General features: G+C 41.1%; 1 protein-coding gene across 2 annotated transcripts in view; it reads left to right on the top strand.

Annotated features, from left to right (window-relative positions):
* LOC132984900 (protein eva-1 homolog A) overlaps positions 1-21,404 on the top strand; it is a 91,649-nt gene that overhangs the window by 41,935 nt on the left and 28,310 nt on the right. Inside the window, exon 5 of one of the 2 annotated variants that reach the window (XM_061051931.1) lies at positions 1,967-2,110. In XM_061051931.1, the coding sequence (XP_060907914.1) occupies positions 1,967-2,110 (144 nt within the window). Of the gene's footprint in view, positions 1-1,966; positions 2,111-16,982; positions 17,103-21,404 lie in introns of those variants that run through there. The other variant, XM_061051932.1, reaches the window with a different exon arrangement.

Genomic DNA, 21,404 nt, shown 5'->3' with positions numbered 1-21,404 from the left:
AAAAAAATTATAACTCTGATCTTTGTCAGTGTTTCAAACAGTATCTTATTGGAGTTTTGAATATGTAGATGTCACTTGGCCCAATGTTGTTTCAGACTTTCACTTTCCATCATGTTTTCAGTTGCTAGTCTGGAAAGCAGTGAAAACATTGCAATGTATTGACTTCTCTACATTTATATAATAAGCCAACCTGAATGTGTGATGTTCAGGAAAATGGACTCCTTGTGAATTTTGGGAAATATAAGTCAAATGTCATAAAAATTGCAGGTTCCAGCCTCCGAAGTGTTTTGATTTTCTTCTTATCTTTCTATTATATGATGCGTCAGGGATTTCTTTTTTGAAAGAGTTTAGAGCTGTAGGTTGGATGTCACATTGGGCTCTTGGAGTGTGGGATGGGGTCATTATTTCTGATCTAATTTTGTTCATTCTTGACAAAATAAATAAACAATAAAGCAAGCAGCTGATGTAGAATTATTGAAATGATAAGTTGTTATTTACAGTCCTCATTGTCTTCAAAAAAAAGGTCAAAGGTTCTAGCGTGGGAGCTGAAAACGCCTTAATGGGAGGGTTAGTGTTTGAGATTTCCCACTGGTGTTTCCAGATTTTGTGTGTGTGTGTCTATGCATGGATCAATGTGTGTGTGCTGCTTGGGTGTTCATTTCTGCCTTTGAAAGATATAAAACGCTGGCCTTCTCTATAAAACTCAGCATGTCTTCAATAAGAACATGAAGTTATGTGCTTTAGTTTGTGTTGTATCAGCAGGTTTCCTCCATGATGAGTTGATAATTCAATTTGAGTGGCATTACAAAACAACCAGGTCCAGAGCTTAAATATGTGTGTATTAAAAACATATAGCCATGGCATCTTTGAGGCTAAATCTGGCTCATTATGTTTGATTTTTAATGTTGATCACTGTGTCATTTTCTTCTCATAATTAATTCAGACATTACATGTTCATAAAAATATGGAGGACACATTCTGTCAAAGGTCCTGAAAGCTTTATGAAATTTACTTGTAATTTGTTACAAAAAAAGGACATGAAATATTTATTTTTTAGGAATTGATAAGAAAAGAAACTTGTGAAGTTTTTAACAACACCAAGGAAAGAATCTGGCTGTAAAAAGCCTAGTTGAGTTTATAAATAGTCACACACATACACACAAAAAAGGTTCTCTTCAAAGAACTGTTAACTGCTGGTTCGAGTCAAATAGATTAATTGAAAGAAATGTAAAACTTTTGGTGCGCGCGCCCCGTGTGTGGAGGCTGTCGTCTCGGGCGGGCGGCCCAGGTTCGCATCCCACATGTCGTTCCCCTCTCTCTCTCTCTCTCCCTGGTTTCCGACTCTGTCCACTGTCCAAAAATATATCTTTAAAAAAACAAAAAAAAGAAATGTAAAACTTTGTTCCTCATATCTGTCACATCTTTTGTCTTTTATTTGCAGCTCAGAAGGACAATATTTATATTTTATGTCTAGAGAATAACTTTAGGACCACATCTTACTTGTAATTAATGGTAATTGTAATTGAATAATTGATTATTTGCAGATTATAGTATTGAATTATATATGGAGGAATATAATCTCAGAAATGAACATCATAACGTCACTTGTAGATCCTTAAAATGGACATAATCTAACTGATTGTTTTAAAATGAACATTATCAGAAGAAAAAAAAATCACTTTTTAGCAGATTATTTTAAGGAATTTATCTGAAGAATTGACTTAAATCTTCAAAATGACCTGCCTTTAAAAAACATTAACTATTAAATGAATTTATCATGTCCCACTTTCCTCTTCAATTTGAAACAAAATATAAAGTCTTTAGTAGAAATCTAAATCAGTTGCTTTATTTGGAACTTGCCATAAATAAATGTTTCTAAGAAGAGTTATAAAAGCAATGATTGTTAAACCTTTTATTTGTACATCGGTCTGGATGTCTCATGTCCCTCTCTCTGTGTTTCTGTCAGACTGTGAATCATCTGAAGCTCTGCAGGTCCTGACCGCCCGCTGCCAGGGGAAGAAAAGCTGTCTGGTCAGGGCCTCCACCAGAGAGTTTGGCGACCCGTGTTACTCTGGAACCAGGAAGTACCTGAGCGTCATCTACACCTGTGGTGAGTCTCAATAACACCTTTACTGAGGGCCACCAGGGGGCGATATTCACTCACCAATTGCATTGAATGAAGTCTTGCCCTTGACTTTTTGGCTGAGTTTCAGCACCACTGGATCTTGAATTGGTTGTGTTCTCTGAGAATACATGAATCTGTCTTTTCAGTGTGGGATAATGAGGCCTTACAGTTTTGATCTCTCTGCCAAAGGACAATGTAGGACTGGATTTATTTTTTTACGAGCCACTTATTGTATGGTGATACTTTCACTGGATATATTGTTTCCTTTCTGCTTCCATGTACCTTTCTGATAACTTTACAATGACATTCAAGGTTTTCATTTTGGGACAGAGTGTAATTTTCACTTTCTAGACTATAAAGACCCTTTAATATAATTTTTTTTTTAAAGTAACAGTGAGCAACAAAAATGTTAAAGCTGCTAAACCTCTTGTTGTGTCTAGGTGACATTGTGTAAGGAAACATTATGGTAAGAAACCACTTTGTTTCTTCTGTTGTGACTTTTAGTCTGTGAGGACGAGGGAACACAGAGGTTCCTCCTTTTTGTCTTTTTTTCCACACCCCTGGGCTAATCCTGACCTGTCAAGACTATAATTTATTACAACACACACGCATACTTATCGCGCACACACACACACACACACACACACACACACACACACACACAGAGACACACACACACACACACACACACACACACACAGACGCCTCTAGCAACAGGAATCGATCAATCAGCACCATGGTCTGGAGCCTCTCATGTCCACCCAAATCATTAGCACACACACACACCCAGCTTCAGAGCAGACAGGCAGTCATTTCTGTCTGTCCAATGTGACTTGTATTTCTGATTTATCTTGCTCGTGGAGCTGTGAGTTTATCAAAGCGTGTGTCTGAATTGAATGTTTCTCCTCCATTCACCTGAATCTGTTAAAAATTGAAGCTTGTATTGTACATGTCTTCTCAAAGTTCATATTTTATTGCTGGGTTCTTTCACCCTCTCTTTTGTCTCTAAATGCTAAATCCTACCATAAGTTATCTCAACCACAACCGGTCAGAGCAGACAGGAATACGCAGACCTCTCAGCTGTGTTTGTGGAGTCGTTCGGCTCTAACCTCCCTTATCTAACACTGATAACACACAAACTCTCCTGACAGCTCCGGTGCTGTTCAGTAAATGTGTGTGGAGGGTCTTTGGAGGGATGTGGTGGATGGGTGTAAATGTTCAACAGATAGATAGGAACGTGCTGTTGGTTGGGGAGGGGGTTGAGGGTTAAGAGATGCGGTGGGTTAAACACGAGTAAATGAGTCTGGCTGCTGCAGACATGAAGTCACTAGTTGCTCCAGGCTCCAGCTAAGTGCTGGTTTCAGGGGATCCTCTTTCATTGGTGGTTGAGTGTGTGTAGGATTGACCCTGTTTGTGACGGAGGAGGGGACGAGGATGTCTGTCTTCACATGATGGGCTGAATTCATGTACATATATGAGTATCGGAAAGTGTGTGTGTCTGTGTGTGTGTGTGTGTGTGTGTGTGTGGTGTTACCTGTACAATGTTTTGCGCAGACTTGTGCTTGATAACACAAAACTGACAAGTGCAGTGTGATTTTCAGGAAAGTCATCAATCAATAGGAAGCGGATGATTTAGGAAGAGCAGGGATTGGGATAATAAAAAAAAAAGTCAAGATGAGGAGATAGTTGTAAATCAATTGTCATTTTTTTTTTTTTTTTTTTTTTTTATACATTATAAATGCTGCTGGGTGTTTTAGATTTGTAATCACCTCTTTTCAATTTGTACCCTGGTGATATATATTTCTGGAATATCGGAGTCCCGCAGTGTGCGAGATGCCCTATTAGGTTTGGATGTGCGTGTTTTCTCGATTGTTGTACTCGTTTAAATTTGTGTAATACAGTTTTCACTTAAAAGGCTCTTCGCAAAAAGCATGTGTCCTTTCAGTGATGCAATTGAAATACATTAGATCCACAGTAAAACATGAATGATTCCAGTATTTTTAAGTATTGTAATACTATAACTAATAATGATTGTTGGCACTGGTAATCATGAAATCATTCAAACCTCAAATCCATATCAGTCCATGTCTAAAGTCATGTGTTGTACCGTGTGTGTGTGTGTGTGTGTGTGTGTGTGTGTGTGTGTGTGTGTGTGTGTGTGTGTGTGTGTGTGTGTGTGTGTGTGTGTGTGTGTGTGTGTGTGTGTGTGTGTGTGTGTGTGTGTGTGTGTGTGTGTGTGTGTGTGTGTGTGTGTGTGTGTGTGTGTGTGTGTGTGTGTGTGTGTGTGTGTGTGTGTGTGTGTGTGTGTGTGTGTGTGTGTGTGTGTGTGTGTGTGTGTGTGTGTGTGTGTGTGTGTGTGTGTGTGTGTGTGTGTGTGTGTGTGTGTGTGTGTGTGTGTGTGTGTGTGTGTGTGTGTGTGTGTGTGTGTGTGTGTGTGTGTGTGTGTGTGTGTGTGTGTGTGTGTGTGTGTGTGTGTGTGCGTGTAGCGCTTAATGAAAAGCATTCCACATTGCCTGAAGTAGGTGTTAACCCATTTAAAAGCTTTACTATCCCATGGTGACCTAAGTGCTATTTTAGGTGCTTTTGCAGCCTGCCAAGAATGAAATGTTATAAAATGTTTGTGTGCATGAGTATGTGTCAAGCATGTGTATGTATCTGCACACACACACACACACACACACACACACACACACACACACACACACACACACACACACAAACAGACAGGAGTGCAGGAGTGAGTTTTTTCCACTCTCAGTATCGGCCTCAGCTTGCTTGCCTGTGATTTATAAAGCCGTCATCCCACGTAGCTCCGGTGGCGTCTTCCTCACACAGCCCCGGGGTCGGACTCGCTCCTGAGCAATAACACAGTGAGCAAATGGCCCGGAACCTTCCATCAGTCTCCCAGTAGATCACACACACTCCGCGCGCCCGCCGCTGTCAGGCCTCATTTACATCTGCCCGACCCCGAGAGGAAGTCCCCACAGTGTGTTTGTTTGTTTGAAAAAGAAAGCCAGGAGTCTGATTAATATCTCTTTTATTGAAACAAGATGAAGCCAAGAATAAGTTTGCAGCAACCTCACAATTTATTCAAAGCTTCAACTTGGAAGTAATTTCTCTGAGTGTAACCGTTTGAGATTGATGAATGAGTCTGCTCGGGGCACTTTCTTCAAAAAGAAAAAGTTCCAATATGACCCCTGTGAAGTTTTTTTTTCTTTCAATGTGAAGTTGGTTACTTTGTCAGGGGTTGTCACCTTTTTGATGCTGCAGGAAGAAAGACACATCAATCAGTTTAGATGATGAAAAGTTGTGGCTTTTATTCTGCATGTCTGTAGTGTTGGTCCGATGCTGAAACCACATTCGATCAGCCTCTGATACAGCCTGAATGTGCTGCCAGGTATCACAAGTATGCTAGGTAAAGATAGTTCCTACTACTAGCTAGTTAAAGGGTTATTTCGTTAACATTAGTACCTGTAAAAATCAACAGTTGACAGGGTGATTATCATGCGAGAATGTTTTCTAACAACTCTCCTGAGAGTGTAGTGATGTGGCCTGAGGGCATCCTGCTTCTACATGTATGTTGGAGCTTAAAACATTGCTGTAACCTTCATATGAATTTGACAGGATACGATTTATGACATTGAATCTCCCTGACCTTCCCCTCCTCTTTCCTGTGTCAGGCCTCCCTATACTCAGAGCGCAGTCCTCTTCCTCCGCCGAGACGTATTAAAACCTCAAACTTTTTTTTTTTTTATCAAGATGAGGAGGCCTCTCTTTTCTAAACTTCCCTCCAAGGCTTTTCCCCTCGAGAGTGTTCACTGCGGTGTAATGGATCACTCTGAACAAGCCACACGGCCGCTTTTGAACCGCACAGAGCAGACTTTCAGGGGGGATAAAAGGCTACGGAAAGCCTAATGAACAGGACTAATTTCTGGGCAGGAAATGGATTAATTGCCGTCCTTAGCCAGTTAACATGGGGAACTGCGTCTGGAGAAAAATGGTCGTGAAGGTGGTGGTGGTTGGGTGGGGGGGGGGGGGGGGGAGGTTAGTGGAACAGGCAACTCTGGCATTTCCAGCCCAGGGGATGAAACCTCAAAATGGAAATGGGATCCCCAGAATATACTAATGAAAGTATAATGAGCCCATTAATATCCTATATTTGTTTTCAAGTAGGGGTACAGTACTGCCATGACTCTGCATGGTTCTTTGGTCAGACGTAAAAAAAAACAAATCTACGCTGATTTTCCACTAACTCGCTTGAACCTTCACGATAAATGAAAAGATTCTTTTGACAAACAGTACAACCACAGTGTCCATGTAGGAGCTGCTTTATAGCTTTTATACAACATCAGCTCCATTGTGCTCAGTCGTCATGGACATGCGGTTGTTTGGATTTACATTTGCATTGAGAACTTTTAATGAGGCTTTAGCGCTAAGTTCTTGACCTCGGAGCAAGCTGCTGGCAGAATAGACAAAAAAGCAACAAGAAGAGACTTTTGACGTCTTAAATGGAGATTTTTAGACTCAAAAAATAACTTTTTCCTGTGCAGATACCGATTCTTTCAGTAGGTATTGCTGATTTTTTTATGGTATTAAGAAAGAGGCAGAAATCATACATTTGTCTTTCTCCTGCTCCTGTTTGTTCATGGACAGTGTTTAAGTATTTTGGGAAAAAATGTATGATGTATGTTGTGTTATTGTGTTGTAATCAAGTAATGAATGAATTATAGCTAGACATGCACATTGGTGGACTTCAGAATCAGAAATACTTTATTAATCCCAGGGGGAAAATTTGTTTGCTACACTTGCTCATAACACCAAAAATCAGTAGGAAGTACAGATAAGTTCACAATATAAAATAAAATAAAATAAAAATATAATAAGCATAAGTACCAAGTGAAAGCACTTCAGAACGTCTCAAATAAGTAAGAAGAAAATATGAGAAAGTATGAGAGTGACCTTGTAGATATTTCTATGATTGTTTTCATTTTTCTGGAAGTATCATGTCAGACCTCTAAACAACTCTTAGAAATGGACTCACAGGTCAGTCAGTAAAAGGTAAGGATTTATGTTTTTTTGTTGCCTTTATTGGATAGGGCATAGACCGGAATAGTTGAGAACAAAGAGTGGGGGGTGACATGCAGCAATGGGCAGAGGTCTGATTCGAACCCACAGCTGCTACGAAGAGGACTATCCTCAGTACATGGGGCGTGCAAAACAACTGCGTGGCTATCCAGTGCCTCAAAAGATTCTGATGGGAAGAAATCATTCATTCAAAACAGCTACGGTGCTGCCATTTCATGGCTCCCTTTTTCTTTGCTTAATGTTTCAATTTCCACACAAAACTCATAAAATGTCATGTTGAATGTCTTACAATGTTGGAGTTATATAGAAAAATGTGCATTTCAAGTGTTATAAATACTTCCCTGTCTCTCCGAATCAGAGAAAAAGCTGACTATTGATTAATATGTAAAGAAAGAAACCAACTTTGTAGTGAACAAAGTTGTCAAAAGTCATTTCTTATTAAATTAACATTCATCTGAGGTTATAGTTTTTCTCTTAAGATTAAATTTCCATGTTATATTGTCACCAGTTGTTAAACATTTCCTTCGTTGTTTCCTTTCGCAGCTTAAAGAGACTCTAGGAGCTGGTTTTATACATTCTGATGTCTGCAGAGACTAAACTTTAGGGACTGATGGAGGTGTGGTCACTGAACTGCTTCTGCTGTTTTTAATGGATGCTGTCCCAGCGCTGGAGGCTCCGGCTGCCAACATGCGTCTCGGTGGGCGGCTGATTTAGATGTAACAGGGGAAAATGGAGGAAGATAAAGATGTAATTCAGAGGTTTGCTGGAGGGTTTGGATTGTCCCAATTGGTTATGCAGACATACACACACACACACACACACATTCACACAAATAGAGATGCACAAAGAGACCTGAGGTGCATATGTGACCACTGTGAGCCGCACACTCCTCCAGCTCGCCCACACACACACATGCATGTCATGTCAGCAGAGGAGACTGAGGGGAAGATGTTTGTTTTGGCTGGTTGTGTTGAGCTGCAGTCCAGCAGGCAGACAGGAGCTGCTGCTGCTGGTTGTGCGTTCTACTTATAGCTCATCCTATAGCTGCGGCAGACAAGCAAGAATGCACAAGCATTTACCCCATGTGGTGAAGCAAGTTCAAAACCATAGGCTCACACAGTTGCAGCGTGACAGTTTTCAGATTTCCATCATGATTTGCCTTTTTTCCGAAGATATATTTTGTACCTTTTTATGCCTTTTTAATAGAGAGACAGGACAATGAATAGAGTGATAAATCTGGGATATAGAGGGTGGGGAATGACATGCAGAAAAGGAGCCACAGGTCCAATTCCAACTCGGACAGCTTCAAGAACTATAACCTCTGTACATGGGATGTGCAAACTAACCACCAGGCCGCCAGCGCCCCGACATTATTAGACTTCTTGTCAGTAGTTTTGTTTCTTATTCTTAACCACTGTAAAGTAAGCGTCTCATCTGGTTTTCTTTTTCTTTTCCTTTTTGATGACAAAACAGCCCTTTATTTAGGAGCATAATATTCAAGTATTCCCATAAAAGTAATATAAATACAGAGTAAGGGGGTTACTGTGATACATATAATTTATCTGAATGTGATGTTTTAGGTGATAGTTGTTTTTTCTATCATTTCTTTACTGTCATGTTTTGCCCTGAGCCCAATTTACCTACCCTCTGATATATTCATAGGGAAGAGGGGGGATTAGGAAATAACATTTTCGAATAATAACTTCATGTTTCTGTTTCTCTTTAATTTTAGGATTATTTTTGGGCCCAGTACAACCTTTCTACAATGGACAAAATGTGAACTGGGGCCAAATGTATTTACTTTACCCCAATTAGGGGCATTTTCAGTCATTAATAGAGAAATTATAAAAGCTTTTTTTTAATTATTATTAGGGTGTCAGAAAGCCTCAGATAAAAAATAAAATAACAGTTGAGTCTCATTTTTATTTTATTTTAAATGTTTATGAGTTCATTCTGATTGATTTGATAAAACTGATGGTCAGATTAGTCAGATTTTAATATTACCTTGGTTGAAGAAGCTTTCAGGAAACAAGAGTAAAACAACTCTAGGAAACATTATGGAGGCTGCTGTGGCCCATTTAAAGAGTCCATATTATGCCCTTTTTGGGGTTCATATATTTAATCTATGTACTTATTTTTGTACGTTCACAACAGCTAAAGTTCGAAAAAAGTGTCTGTTTTCATGTACTGCTCCTCCTTGATCCCTCTACGCTCTGAGTCCGTCAGCTATGCTCTGCTGAGCCCCAACTGTTCGACCCCACGTGGGCCAAGTCTGCTCTGACTGGTCTGCTGATCCGCTCTGTTGTTATTGGTCAGTTGTTCAGCACTCGGGAATTTCAACATGAGCTGCAGGGCTTGCCACAACGAGCCAATGGGCTTAGATCAGTGACCTCACACTGACAATGACGCCGCACTGACACATTTTTATCGAGGGGGGCTAGAACCGAGCGTTACATGCGGCTAATGCTACAGCTAACAGGAGGAGGTAGGAGAAGCCGCGTTTCCGCGGACTTTGAATTTTTGCACATAGATGTACCTAAACATGCACAGGACACTTGGAAAACACACTAAAGGGAATATAAAACCAGAAAAAGCATAATATGGGACCTTTAAGTTGTTGAAGCAGTTTTTCTAAATTCATGCCAGCTGTAGGCTATACATTAACAATGTTCTAATAGTGGTTTGTCATAACAATTTAAGGCGGATATCAAAGCCTTTACTTTATTGCTAAATGCCCTGCCAGATCAGTTTTTTTTTGTTGCTGCTACAAACAGCCAGATCAGGTGTGTCAATCACAAATGATCCAGATGTTTATTTATAACCCTCTGCTATACGTAAGTGTGAACGCCAGAGGATTCTAACTTTAATTGCATCATTATAAAGCGAAAGGACTGCACCTGTTGGATATTTCATTTGGGGTTTTAAACAAACCAAGAACCAGGGAGCAGTATTTTCAAAACGTCATTGACCCCGATGTGATCCGTGGTGTGTCTGATTTTATTGAGTGGAGAAGCGAGCAGAAAGGAATGAAGCGGCCCCTCTGAATGCTCCCCAGCCTCGTAAGACAAACCTGACTCTGCAGAAAGCTGCGAAAACACAGCAGCTGGCGCTCTCAGGAACACTGCTGCGAGAAAACACACGGCACGTGACCTCACCTGACCCAAGTGTGTGTGTGTGTGTGTGTGTCAATGTCAGCGTGTTGCTTTAATAGTGATTGGGTTCGGTTCAGCCAATGCCCAAAAAAGGTAATGAGTTTTATTGTTGAGGTATGACATCAACATTGTTTAGCTCTCGTCATACACCGAAAACACACACACACACACACACACACACACACATCTCATGGATAACTTGTGTTTGGCAACACGTTTTCCTTAAGCTTTTCTGAAGTTTGTTGAATTAACTGGTTTAAAGTTTGGAGCAGGAGCAGGAAAAGTAACATGGTGGGAGTTTTTTTTGGCGGGAACACCCTGTTGCTATGGTGATTGCTGATCCAAGGGGTTGTGGGACTGTGCTTTGCCAGCATGTTCAGTCAGCTGGTGTCTGCTCCGCTTGTATCATCTGGTCTCTGCTGCGCACACACAAACACATAAAAGCAACAGTTTAATCCCAACCTAATTTTGCTAGTAGTATCACAGACTCGGCTATATGCAGCGTGGTTACACATCACTTATCGAGTTTAATACTCAGCCAGTGTGGTCATTGGCCCTGAGGGGAAAGTCTGTAAGAAGTTCAATCAGATGAACATGAATCATGAAAAAAAGAAAGGTGTAAAATTCCCTTTTAAGTTCTCACAGCTTCTCCTACTTTCCCTCAGATTTTTTTTTACTTTACTTACCAGCCGCTGCTTGCGGCAGTTTGACTCCTTCTCCTCCTACTTTCCTTTGCATGGCTGGCGTCTGCTGTCTTTTTCTTACTCTGTCACAGCAGCCATTTTCCTCGGACAAAAGCTCAAATGCATTCAACTAGCCTACATTCCAAGTTGTGAGTCGTTAAAATATTTGTTACCTGAAAATTAACACTGGCTGTGAAATCTGGAGGAAAATCTGGCCATATTAGAAAGTAAAACAATATATTTCATTTTCATAAGCTTGAAGCAACAGCTAACATTCCTATTCTAGCTAATATTACACAAGCTATATGTTCTTAGCTGTTAGCTAAGAAACAAATGACTAGTTAGCTACTTGTAAGCTAGAAATATAAACCTTTTTTTTGTATCCTTTGAAACTAGCAAACTGTTATTGTAGCGTCAAGCAACCTCTTAGCTAACACCATGTTGTAGTAGGTAACTGGTTACCAATGTTAGCTGCTATTTGATGCTAATGGTTATCCAATTCTTTTGTTGTTCTTGTCAAGATTTCCGTCCACATTTTTGTGCATTGTCTTTTCATTTGCTCAATCTGGAAGTGATACAATTATAACGATCGCCAGAAACCCAATTAGGCTAACAATATGGAAGACATGAAGTAAGGCATTGTAACAGCATTTTAGCTTCCAACTCTGAATATAGCCAATGTTCTCCCCCGTTTCCTCCATGTCACCCTCCTAACAACTAAACCTCTGCCTTTCATCTCATCCATCTTACTTGTTATTCTTCTGTCTCCCTCTGTCCACCATTTCCGACCATGCAGACAGAGATAGCCTGGAGGTTACTGAGCTGGAAGTCGACCGGCTCATGTCCCTGACTTTCTGAGGAGATTCGGTCACAGGGAGTAATCGAGTTATGCAGATACTATTGTTATAGTTCCTTTGCAGAACTGCCTACAGTTTTTTTTCCCCAAGTGGCAACTCCCTTAATATAAATGTGCATAGCCTAGTCTTTGACTAATCCTTTAAACTGTTTTTGTAAATTAGGCTTCTTACCAAAACAACGGCCTCATACTGAAATAACAGAACAGGACAATCACCAATGACTCCAAAGTTTACATTCCTTTCTGTAGAAGAACATTGATTTATACTTGCACACTTACTAGTGTTCAAACATTACATTAGCAATCAATGTTTGCTAAGGTTTGGAAACAAAACTTCCTTAAAGAACTTAAATATCATAGTTTGGGTTAAAATGTAATTTACATAATTTAAGTCAACATAAGTTTGATCATTTATATCGTGACTGAAGTAAGTTAGAACAAGCAAATGGGAACTTTTGGTTTACACATGTGATACAACACCTGACCTCGTCTCTAGCTAGACTGTCTCGCTCTTCACACTGTGGCCTAATCTCGATGTCCACCCTCACACACTCACTCACTTTGACGCGCATTTCCGCTAATTCTGTGAGGGCTTAGTGCTGTCCCACTGTCGAATCGTCAAGTGAGGTAGGGATTTCTTGCTGACTTTTCGAACCCTTTATACACCCTGTCCGTAAGTGGGCATATCTGCAGACGTAGGGTGAGGGAATTACCCATAGTTCATAGCATTGTGATGTGAAACGCAAGATTCCCAGGGGAAGCCCATTGAAAGGTAAACAAAAGCCGAAAATAAATCGGAAACGGTAAATAAGCAGTAACCTAGACTATTACTTTGCTCATATTATATGTACTACAGCCACTAGAGGTCGCCACTTACGATAAACATAAACACAAATATGGGTTGAAATGAACTGCATGGAAAGATGACCTGAACGTCCATATCTTAGGGAGGTTGCTCGATACCAAAATGCTACATTCTGTCACCAGGTTTGATTAAAATCTTATCCTTTGGTGTGTTTTCAGTTTTTTAGAATTACCAAGTTTGGCATCTAAAAAGTAAATCCATAATTCATCCATCGTTCAATCTATTTAATTTTTTGTTAATCCATTCACTTTAAAAAAATATTTTTTCTTTTTAAAATATGAGTAACAAAACGGATTTAACCAAAACTAAATGGTGTGACAAGGAGCTGTGCCGTTACTTATTTGGACTATTGTTTTTTTTAAATCATGTCCCCTGTAGGTTTAAAAACATTGACAAGCTGTGCATTTGATCCATTATCCATGTCAAATGTGACTCAGTTCCAAAAAGATTTGTTTTAATGCCACTAGACTGCGATCTCTCAGACTGCTTTGACTCCACTATCTGCTGGCTGCTTTGTAAACATGTGGAAATAAGATCAGATCAGCACTGATACAGACAGATAACTCAGGTGACTGCAGCATGACAGGATGAATGTGAAGCACTCATTGTGGGTCTGATTGACTTAACGTGAACCCTTGAGGCGTTCAGCACGCTCACCAGCTCTGTTATGTCGTCACACATCAAAATGTTCATCATTGTACCCAAACAGAAGATTCAACTATTGTTATAGTAATACTGTAACTGAGAACATTAACTCAAGGGTAAAATCAAGATATTACCTAACTTGACTCTTCTGTAAATGTATTTCTTTAATATTATTATTGTTATTTATGGTCTGATTTTAGTCACTGATCTCTTTGTCTTTATAAATATGTCTCTCTAAGATGGTGATGTCTTGTCCTGTCAAAATAAAATGAATGATTATGCCATTAGATGAAAATATATTTTCTAAATTAACCAAATTGACTAAAATAAGTAACTAAAATTAATTAAAACATTATAGCTTCTTTACAATAGAAAAAATAAATATGTAACATATACTGTCAGACTTTTCAAACCACAAATAGCACAAAAGGACCATTTCAAGTTTTTAGACTTGTAAAAATAGGACACTGGTTGTTTAAGTGGTTAGATGGCACGCCTCATGTACAGAGTCTGTAGTCCTCGACTAGACTCCCGGCCTCTGCACCTTTTCCTTCATGTCTTTCCCAAATCTCTCCTATCGATCTCCCACTCGATCCACTGTCCTGACCTCGAAAATAGAGGAATAAAAAAACGCAACAAAATACATCTTTTTAGAACAAAAACAAACATTTCCTGCTTGTTGGGTATCATAGCCCCGCCTGTGTTTGTTTGACTGGAACATCACCCCTGCACACAATACGTTTGCGGATAGCATCCAGACCCTACACTGATACCTTAATAGTAGTACTGTGTAGTGCGGGGCCAGTGTCCAAGCCCCCTGTGTTTCCCAAGTTGGTTGTGCAAACAGGCTTCCACTGAAGCTTCCACTGAAGTCCCTGCTATATTATGGATCAATTTATTTTCTCTCTAAATACCGCCGTGTATTCTTACAAGCAGAACTGCTTACTAGTTAGATTTCTTTCCTCTCCTGTTTTATCTTTGATTTTTTTAAGACAGTCACATGACTTTTCCAATAACCAGTCTGTCCCTCGTGACTGCTCTGCTTACTCAACTGTGACCACTCATACACCTTAATTCAGGCCATAGGTCTCCTCGGCATTTCTCTGTGGGAAAAAAAAAGGGGGCCTCTCTGATGATCACTTTGGGGTCTGTCACTCTGACCGCCCCTCCCCGTCAGAGCCACTCATATCCCTGACCATTTCAGCCTCAAACATATGAAGCACTTTCCAGAGCCGAGGAATGTTCTGCGTTCGGCTCGAGGCTGTTTGTGCGCTTCACAAATGTGGGATAATAGGAGCATGCAGTCAGTTACCATCCATACAGTTACATGTTTACACACAAACACATGCACACACATGTACAAATAGATTACACAGTACATGCACAAGCACTATGCACACAAACACACAAACATCCCCCACCCCCCCCCCCGTCCTGTGGTTTTCACTTGGCCTGATTTCCAAAATAAGCGACTGCTTCTTTGTTGGTTTTGAAACTGCAAAATAAGCAAAGCTCTGGACAAGAACTCTCTGCCAACTTTGTCAGCTAGTTGTAGTTGTAAACTGTGTTCACGTCTATTATTTTGCCGCTCTATGCTCGTGGTGAATACTACGTGTTTTGTAATCCATCGCTCTTGTTTTACTTTGTTTGTAAAGTGTGTTGAATCAGAGGAGAGAGGGGGGGGGGGGGCAGACTAATGCTTTCCAGTCCGTGGCTGGTTTCAGTTTTCCTCCTGTGGTGGATGAAGACAGAGGGAGAGGAAGAGAGAACGGGGAGTGGGAGAATTAGTGTGTGTGTCAGTAGCGGCAGTCTCGGGGGTGGGAACCAAAGGGAGAAATTCCCAGGGCATCTTAAGCTAGAATTAAACTTGTGTCGGATACATTTAAACATCTCAGTGGACTCACACGGGGAGACGTGTTACTATAAGTCTCAGAGGTTTGCAGAGGAGTACATGTGCACCTTCCAAAACGTTTGACTTCAGCGTCATTTACTGGTTTTGGCGTGTCTCCCTGCAATGTTTGCATCATGCATGCACTAAAGGATGCACGTGCACATGGCATTGCGGTATACGCCCTCCTGCTGGGGGTTTATGAGTGATGGCAATTTGTGGCCAAGGAACATAGACTTGTGCCACGACAGGTGGGGAAAGAACAAGGCAGCTAGGAAGAAAATGTGGAGCAAATGTGAATGTCTTTATGACATCGGATATTAGAAAGAAAAACAAAACGCTGACTGTAAATGACTGTTTGTTTACCACATGACTCGACTGGACACCTTAAGTTAGATGTTACCCTTTGTTCCCCCAAAATGTTGGAGGAAAAAAAATCCCTTTCTTCCTAAAAGTTTAAGATTAGAGGTATAAAGTACAGATATTTCAAATGAATATAGAAGCTTCGAAAATCACAGCAGTGCATTTCGGGTCTCTGTGTGTCTCAAAGAAAAACTGATTGGTTTATTCCACTTCCTGTCAAGACAGATAAGTTCTTAAGAAATAAGTTTATGGAAAACCCAAATCTTTCAACGTAAAGCTAACTAGGCTAACAACAACGCTAATCTTAAGAAATGCTGGCAAATGTGGATTAAAGCCTGTGGCGGTTGAATGTGTTTGAAGGCCAATTAACAAAATGTGTGTGAAAAGAATAACAAGTCGAGCCTTTTTTTAACAAACGTACCAAGTTAAATATCCTACAATACCCTACAAATCAATCTCTATAAAAAGCCAACTTTACATCAAATGTTGATTTGATTTGTTGATTTAAAACTCAAGGGCCTTTATTCAACCAGAAATATTAAAGGGACGATGCAATTTTATATAAAATGGTGGAAAAAACAAATGTTTATTGACAAATGGTTTGTCTTGTCATCTTGCCCTCTCTTCAATACAACACACATTACCTCATGTCCAATCTGGGCTGAATGAAATTCTTGTGTCATTCCCTGGAGCTGCACTACTGACTCTTTTCTTTTTCTATCTCCCTCTCCCTCTCTCTGTCTCTCACTTACACACACATGAACACATTCATAGCCCCCTCCTCCTCTATTTTGCCTCCTCCTTCCCTCCCTTTCCTACCTCTCTGTGATTGCTCGCTCACACAGCAGCGGGCTGTGTAGGTGGACACTACATGCCTTTCTGTCTTACACACACACTCCCTCCGTCCCTCACCACCTCTCTCTCGCTCTCTCTCTCTCTCTCTCTCTCTCTCTCTCTCTCTCTCTCTCTCTCTCTCTCTCCTGCTGTCACATTCCTGTTGTCTAAAGCCAGGTTTAACTTTCCCTCTGCCTGAGAGTAGGAAGGAAGAGGAGAAGTATTAGAGTCTCTCTGGATGAGGAGAAGAAAAGAGGAGGAAACTCTTCAAACTCCCACAAAGGAGGAGTCACCTTAAAGAAGCGTACCTTTTTAAAGGGGCTATCCTTTTTCTTTTACCCCCTGCGTGTTTTTTTTTCTCTTCTCCTTTTTTGGGCTCCATCGGACCCACGGTGGAATATTCACGTGAGCGCTTGTTTTTACGGCAAAGCTAGACCCAGCTCTCCTGGCGGGACAGAGAGGAGGAGGAGGAGGAGGAGGAGGAGGAGGCGGAGGGGGGGGGGGGGGGGGCAGTGTTTGACAAGCCAGACATCCGCACACAAACACACGTTCAGACAGAAAGTAACAGCCTGGACCCCAGAGGATTTTCCATTCAGCCATGTGTGTGTAAGTGTCATCTCCACTTCTGCCTGAAAAAATGTTTTCTATCTCTCAGTACAGTCTGGATTGTTTCGCCTGTTGCTCTTTTTTAGGCAGTGGGACCATCTCTTCTGTTTCACAACTTTTGTGATGTTAATGGTGATTTCTCTTTATATCTTTACATCAGTAGATTAATTGTGGGTGAAAGCGATACCTCCTTGTCCGCTTGAACAAGCTTTTCCAAATCCCTCGGCTGTATTCTGGATGCTTTTTCCTGTTGCTCTCTTTCTTGAATATTTTTGTGTTATTTGAGAAAAGGGACCGTTTCTCCTGTTGTAGGTCTTTAAAGTGTCAAACCTTCATGATGTTTTAGAGTCATTTCAATGCATTTTTATTCTGTTCTAAGACTAGGTACGATACAGACCGCATTACCTTTTCGCTTTAAATACTTTAAATCCCTAACATTGCATTACTCTCATGGAATGTCATGGCTGTTTTCTGGTCTCGTTGTTATGGAGTTGTATACGGATACATTGCTGTGTGTGTGTGTGTGTGTTTGTTATTTGGAAGCTGTGTGTGTGTGTTTCCTGTAAAACATGAGGAAACAAGTTCTCAGCTCAGCTGTGAATATGACTGACTGGATAAGACTCTGACAGAGAGTATTAGTTGTCAAGTGCGGACGGATGAGATAACTGAGGAACGACATGAGCTCGCTTTGAGACAGACAAACTGCGCACACACACACACACACACACGCAAGAAACGAGACTGAAACCTGACAACACCACGCTGAGGGTTGGTACCTTTAACAGGAGGGCAGACGCTTGTTTTTTTTTTTTTGTTCAATTGATGCTCTGTTTGTTTTCCTAAAGTGTCGCTGGTAGGAGTTTGATTCTGCTCTAACTAACCACAGGGGGCACAATACAGTAAAACCAACAACAACATCGAGTTGTCACACACTGTGCTGACTCATGGCAAGCAGCAGAGATTAGCTCATTGAGAAGACACGACTTCTACAAACGTCAGCAAAAACTCTCCTTTGAGTTTTTTTTTTTTAGACTATCTCTTCATGTTATTCTTTCCGTTTACCGTTTACCTCTGACATCACGATTAGAGTGATGACGCTTGACTCCTGTACTGCTGTGTTGCATGGTGTAACACAGCAGTGCCTGGAAGGCTCAAGTGAGAAAACGTAACAGTAGTGTTTGTAAATCTGGGAACATGGTTTATCATCAGTGCTCACAGATTTGTAATCCGTGGGCAAAGAATCATGCCGAACTCTCTCGTTTTAATATCTCTTCATTTAATAATCTTGATTGCCCATATTAACACAGTGAACAGTTACCTCAGACATCACGATAAGGGTGGGAAGCTTGAACAGTTATAGTGTTAACAGCACAGACTCTGTGTGCACAGTTTACAAAATCGTGTCCAAAGATTGTAAATCTGTGGGTACGGATTATAAACTGTGTTCACAGATCTGTAACTCGTTGGAATAGATTTACAATCAGCTTTTTGATGAACCTCTCCTTAAGCTAAAGTTCACACTAAGTTAATAGCTAACATTTCTGTTAGCAAGGAAGCGGCTATTGTCCTAAATTCATGAAAAACTGAAAAAAAAGAATGATGCTAAAAATCAATGCATGTTTGGAGTTTAGTCCACGTGCACAGTTGTAGACACTTTTCCTTAAAACTCAACACGTTTTTCCAGAGAAGCCGTCCTTCAGCTCAACACAGCTGCAGCCAAAACTCCCAGCAGTGCGTTCACAAGCACCTTAACACACGTCACCCCTCATTAACAGCACTGAGAAACCCAGTGCGCTGCTTCTTTTAGACAATGTTGCAGTCAGTTCCTGCGGGGCTCAAAAATGCTAGGATTGCATCAGTTTTCCAAAACGTGCTGTTTTCTTCCTTGCCTGACGTGTATGTGAATACGTTGAGGTCTGTGCTCCCGTGTGTTTGCAGGACTGTAAGTGTGTGAGACTGTTAGCTTGTGCATGCATCCACACCTACAGTTTTCTCCTCTAATTGACGCGAGGCCGTTCCCCATGTAGCGCCAGTTTGCAGCACAGGGCCCCGGTCCCTCCCAAACCACAAGGGACTCTTTGTTTGAAATTTATGAATTAGTGTGTGGTTTGTGTTACGAGAAGAGACGAGGGCAGGCCGGAGTCTTGACGGCACAGGAACAGGAAGTGGAATAAAAGCTAGCCTGCTTCAGTTAGCTTGATTGTAAACTCAACTTGTTGTTTATTATTCCAGATTAGCCTTTTCTAAGAGATGGAAGCAGAGATTAAGATGACATGTGATTAATGGGGAAGATGAATGGTCATGAATGGTCCCCCCCCCCCCACACACACACACAGATTTGAGCTCATGTTTGACAACCCTGTGATAATCTGTGTAAATCTGTGTCTGGCCATCAGATAAGACGGACTGCTGGGTTGTAAAAACAAAGAGCGAAGAAAGACAGACCTTCATTTTCTCTCTCTCTCTCTACATCTTACTAACTTTGTACGGCTTTATAGTACCCCCATGCTTGGACCGCTCTTTCCGCCTTCCATTGGCTTCCTTTTGCTCTTTTTTCATCAAGTGGTTTTATTTACTTTGTCTAGTCTGAATGGAACCTGGCGCTGGACTAAGCTTTGGCCCGGTTCTCTCACAGAAAAAGCAAAGCCCTCTTTCCTTTCCAACCCTCATCTTTTTTTTCCTCCCTGCCCTTGATTTGATTTTTTCATCCTTTTCTTCTCCGCTCTCTGTTTTTGAAACTCAGCATGCATTCCTAATGGCTTCAGCTCTCTAAGACGGCTGTTTTTTCTTTTTCTTTCCTTCTTTCTTTCCTTCCGACTGCCCTTCCTTTCCACCTTCCGTCCTGAACAAGGCCCTCGCTCAAAAAGTACTAATACTGAAATAGAAGTCATTTTGAAGTGTGCAGAGAGGGTAAATGGGTCTCCTGATAGTTAAAGCAGATGTGGGCCCCCCCCCCCCAAAAAAAAAAAAGCTTTCTGGCATTCTTCATCACCAATGTGCAGCTGCTTGCAGGGGGTGCAGGGGTTCTCCTTTCCCCCTACCCTTATTCATGCACCGAACCACCTCTTCTGTTTTACACTGACAACTCCATACCATCATCTCCCCCCTTCCCTTCATGCTGCCATGACTTCCCCTTTAACAACTGCCAGGACCCCCCCAGTCCTAAACATCATCCATCACAATTCTCTGCTAACAAGCTGACTGTACGCACCACAGTTCTGGTCCCACCATTATATTTTACTTCATGTTCACAAACTTTCCTTTCCTCTTGGGCCAATTTCTTTCTGCTTTAAAAGACTTCTCCTGGAGGAACAGTGTTTTATTGAACCTCTTACATCGAGGTTATTGCCACGGCTGGTCCTGCATGGAGGGATTTGAAGAGTGTTATTTCTGTGGGGAGTCATTTATCTCCCAGTGAGATATAGGGGTTAAGTTCCCTGGATCCTGCCAGATTTAAAAGGTCAGCGAGGTGGGTGAGGGGGAAATTACAGCAGAGAGTTAGTGCACACGGCAGTTGAACTTATAAAGATCCAAAACACACTCACTGAAAGTGAAAGTGCTTCGCTCCCTATAGAACAGAACACTTACAGGATCGTGAAGCCTCTCTCCACCTGTAAAATTAAAAAGATTTGCTCAACCTTACTTCAGTTAATGAATGAGAACAACTGTGCAACATGATCAGTGTGTAGAGAACGTATTTCAGCAGGATCTCTTTTGACACATCTGGTTTGGAAGAGTTGTGTGGTTAACAAAAAAATCGTTTGATATTCAAGCTGTGCACATGCCCAAAGACTGCACAAACAATATTTTTTAAACCTTTAATTTTGAAATATGTCAAATGTAAGGAGTAGATTATTATTTGGAGGACCAGTCCGTGTGTGCCTTTTTATTAAATAGGACCGCAGATAGAGCAGGAAATCAGAGAGAGAGAATAGGAAACAACATGCAGGAAAGGTACCACAGGTCAGACTCGAAACCGGAGAACCGCAGCCCCTGTACTGTACATAGGGGTGGTGACCCAACCGCTAGGCCATCCTTGCGAGTAGATTTCACTTCCAGAGGTTTTAAATGCAGTAGTTAAACACTTTTAATTAGATAAACCATGTCAACACAAGGTAGTACTGTATGTGTCTTGAGGGATATTTAGACATGCTGTGTATCTTTATTTGTTTGTCTCGTTTGTCTATCAATGGTAAGAATAACTCTGCAATGATAAAAGGGTTCAACAAACATGAAGCTGCAGTTCATGCTCTCTAAAGCATGTGTGTGTGACCGGGTCATGCACAGGCCTGGACCATCTCA

Source organism: Labrus mixtus, chromosome 12 (genome assembly GCF_963584025.1).
Source record: "Labrus mixtus chromosome 12, fLabMix1.1, whole genome shotgun sequence".
NCBI lineage: Eukaryota > Metazoa > Chordata > Actinopteri > Labriformes > Labridae > Labrus > Labrus mixtus.
This window is presented reverse-complemented; position numbering and strand designations above follow the sequence as displayed.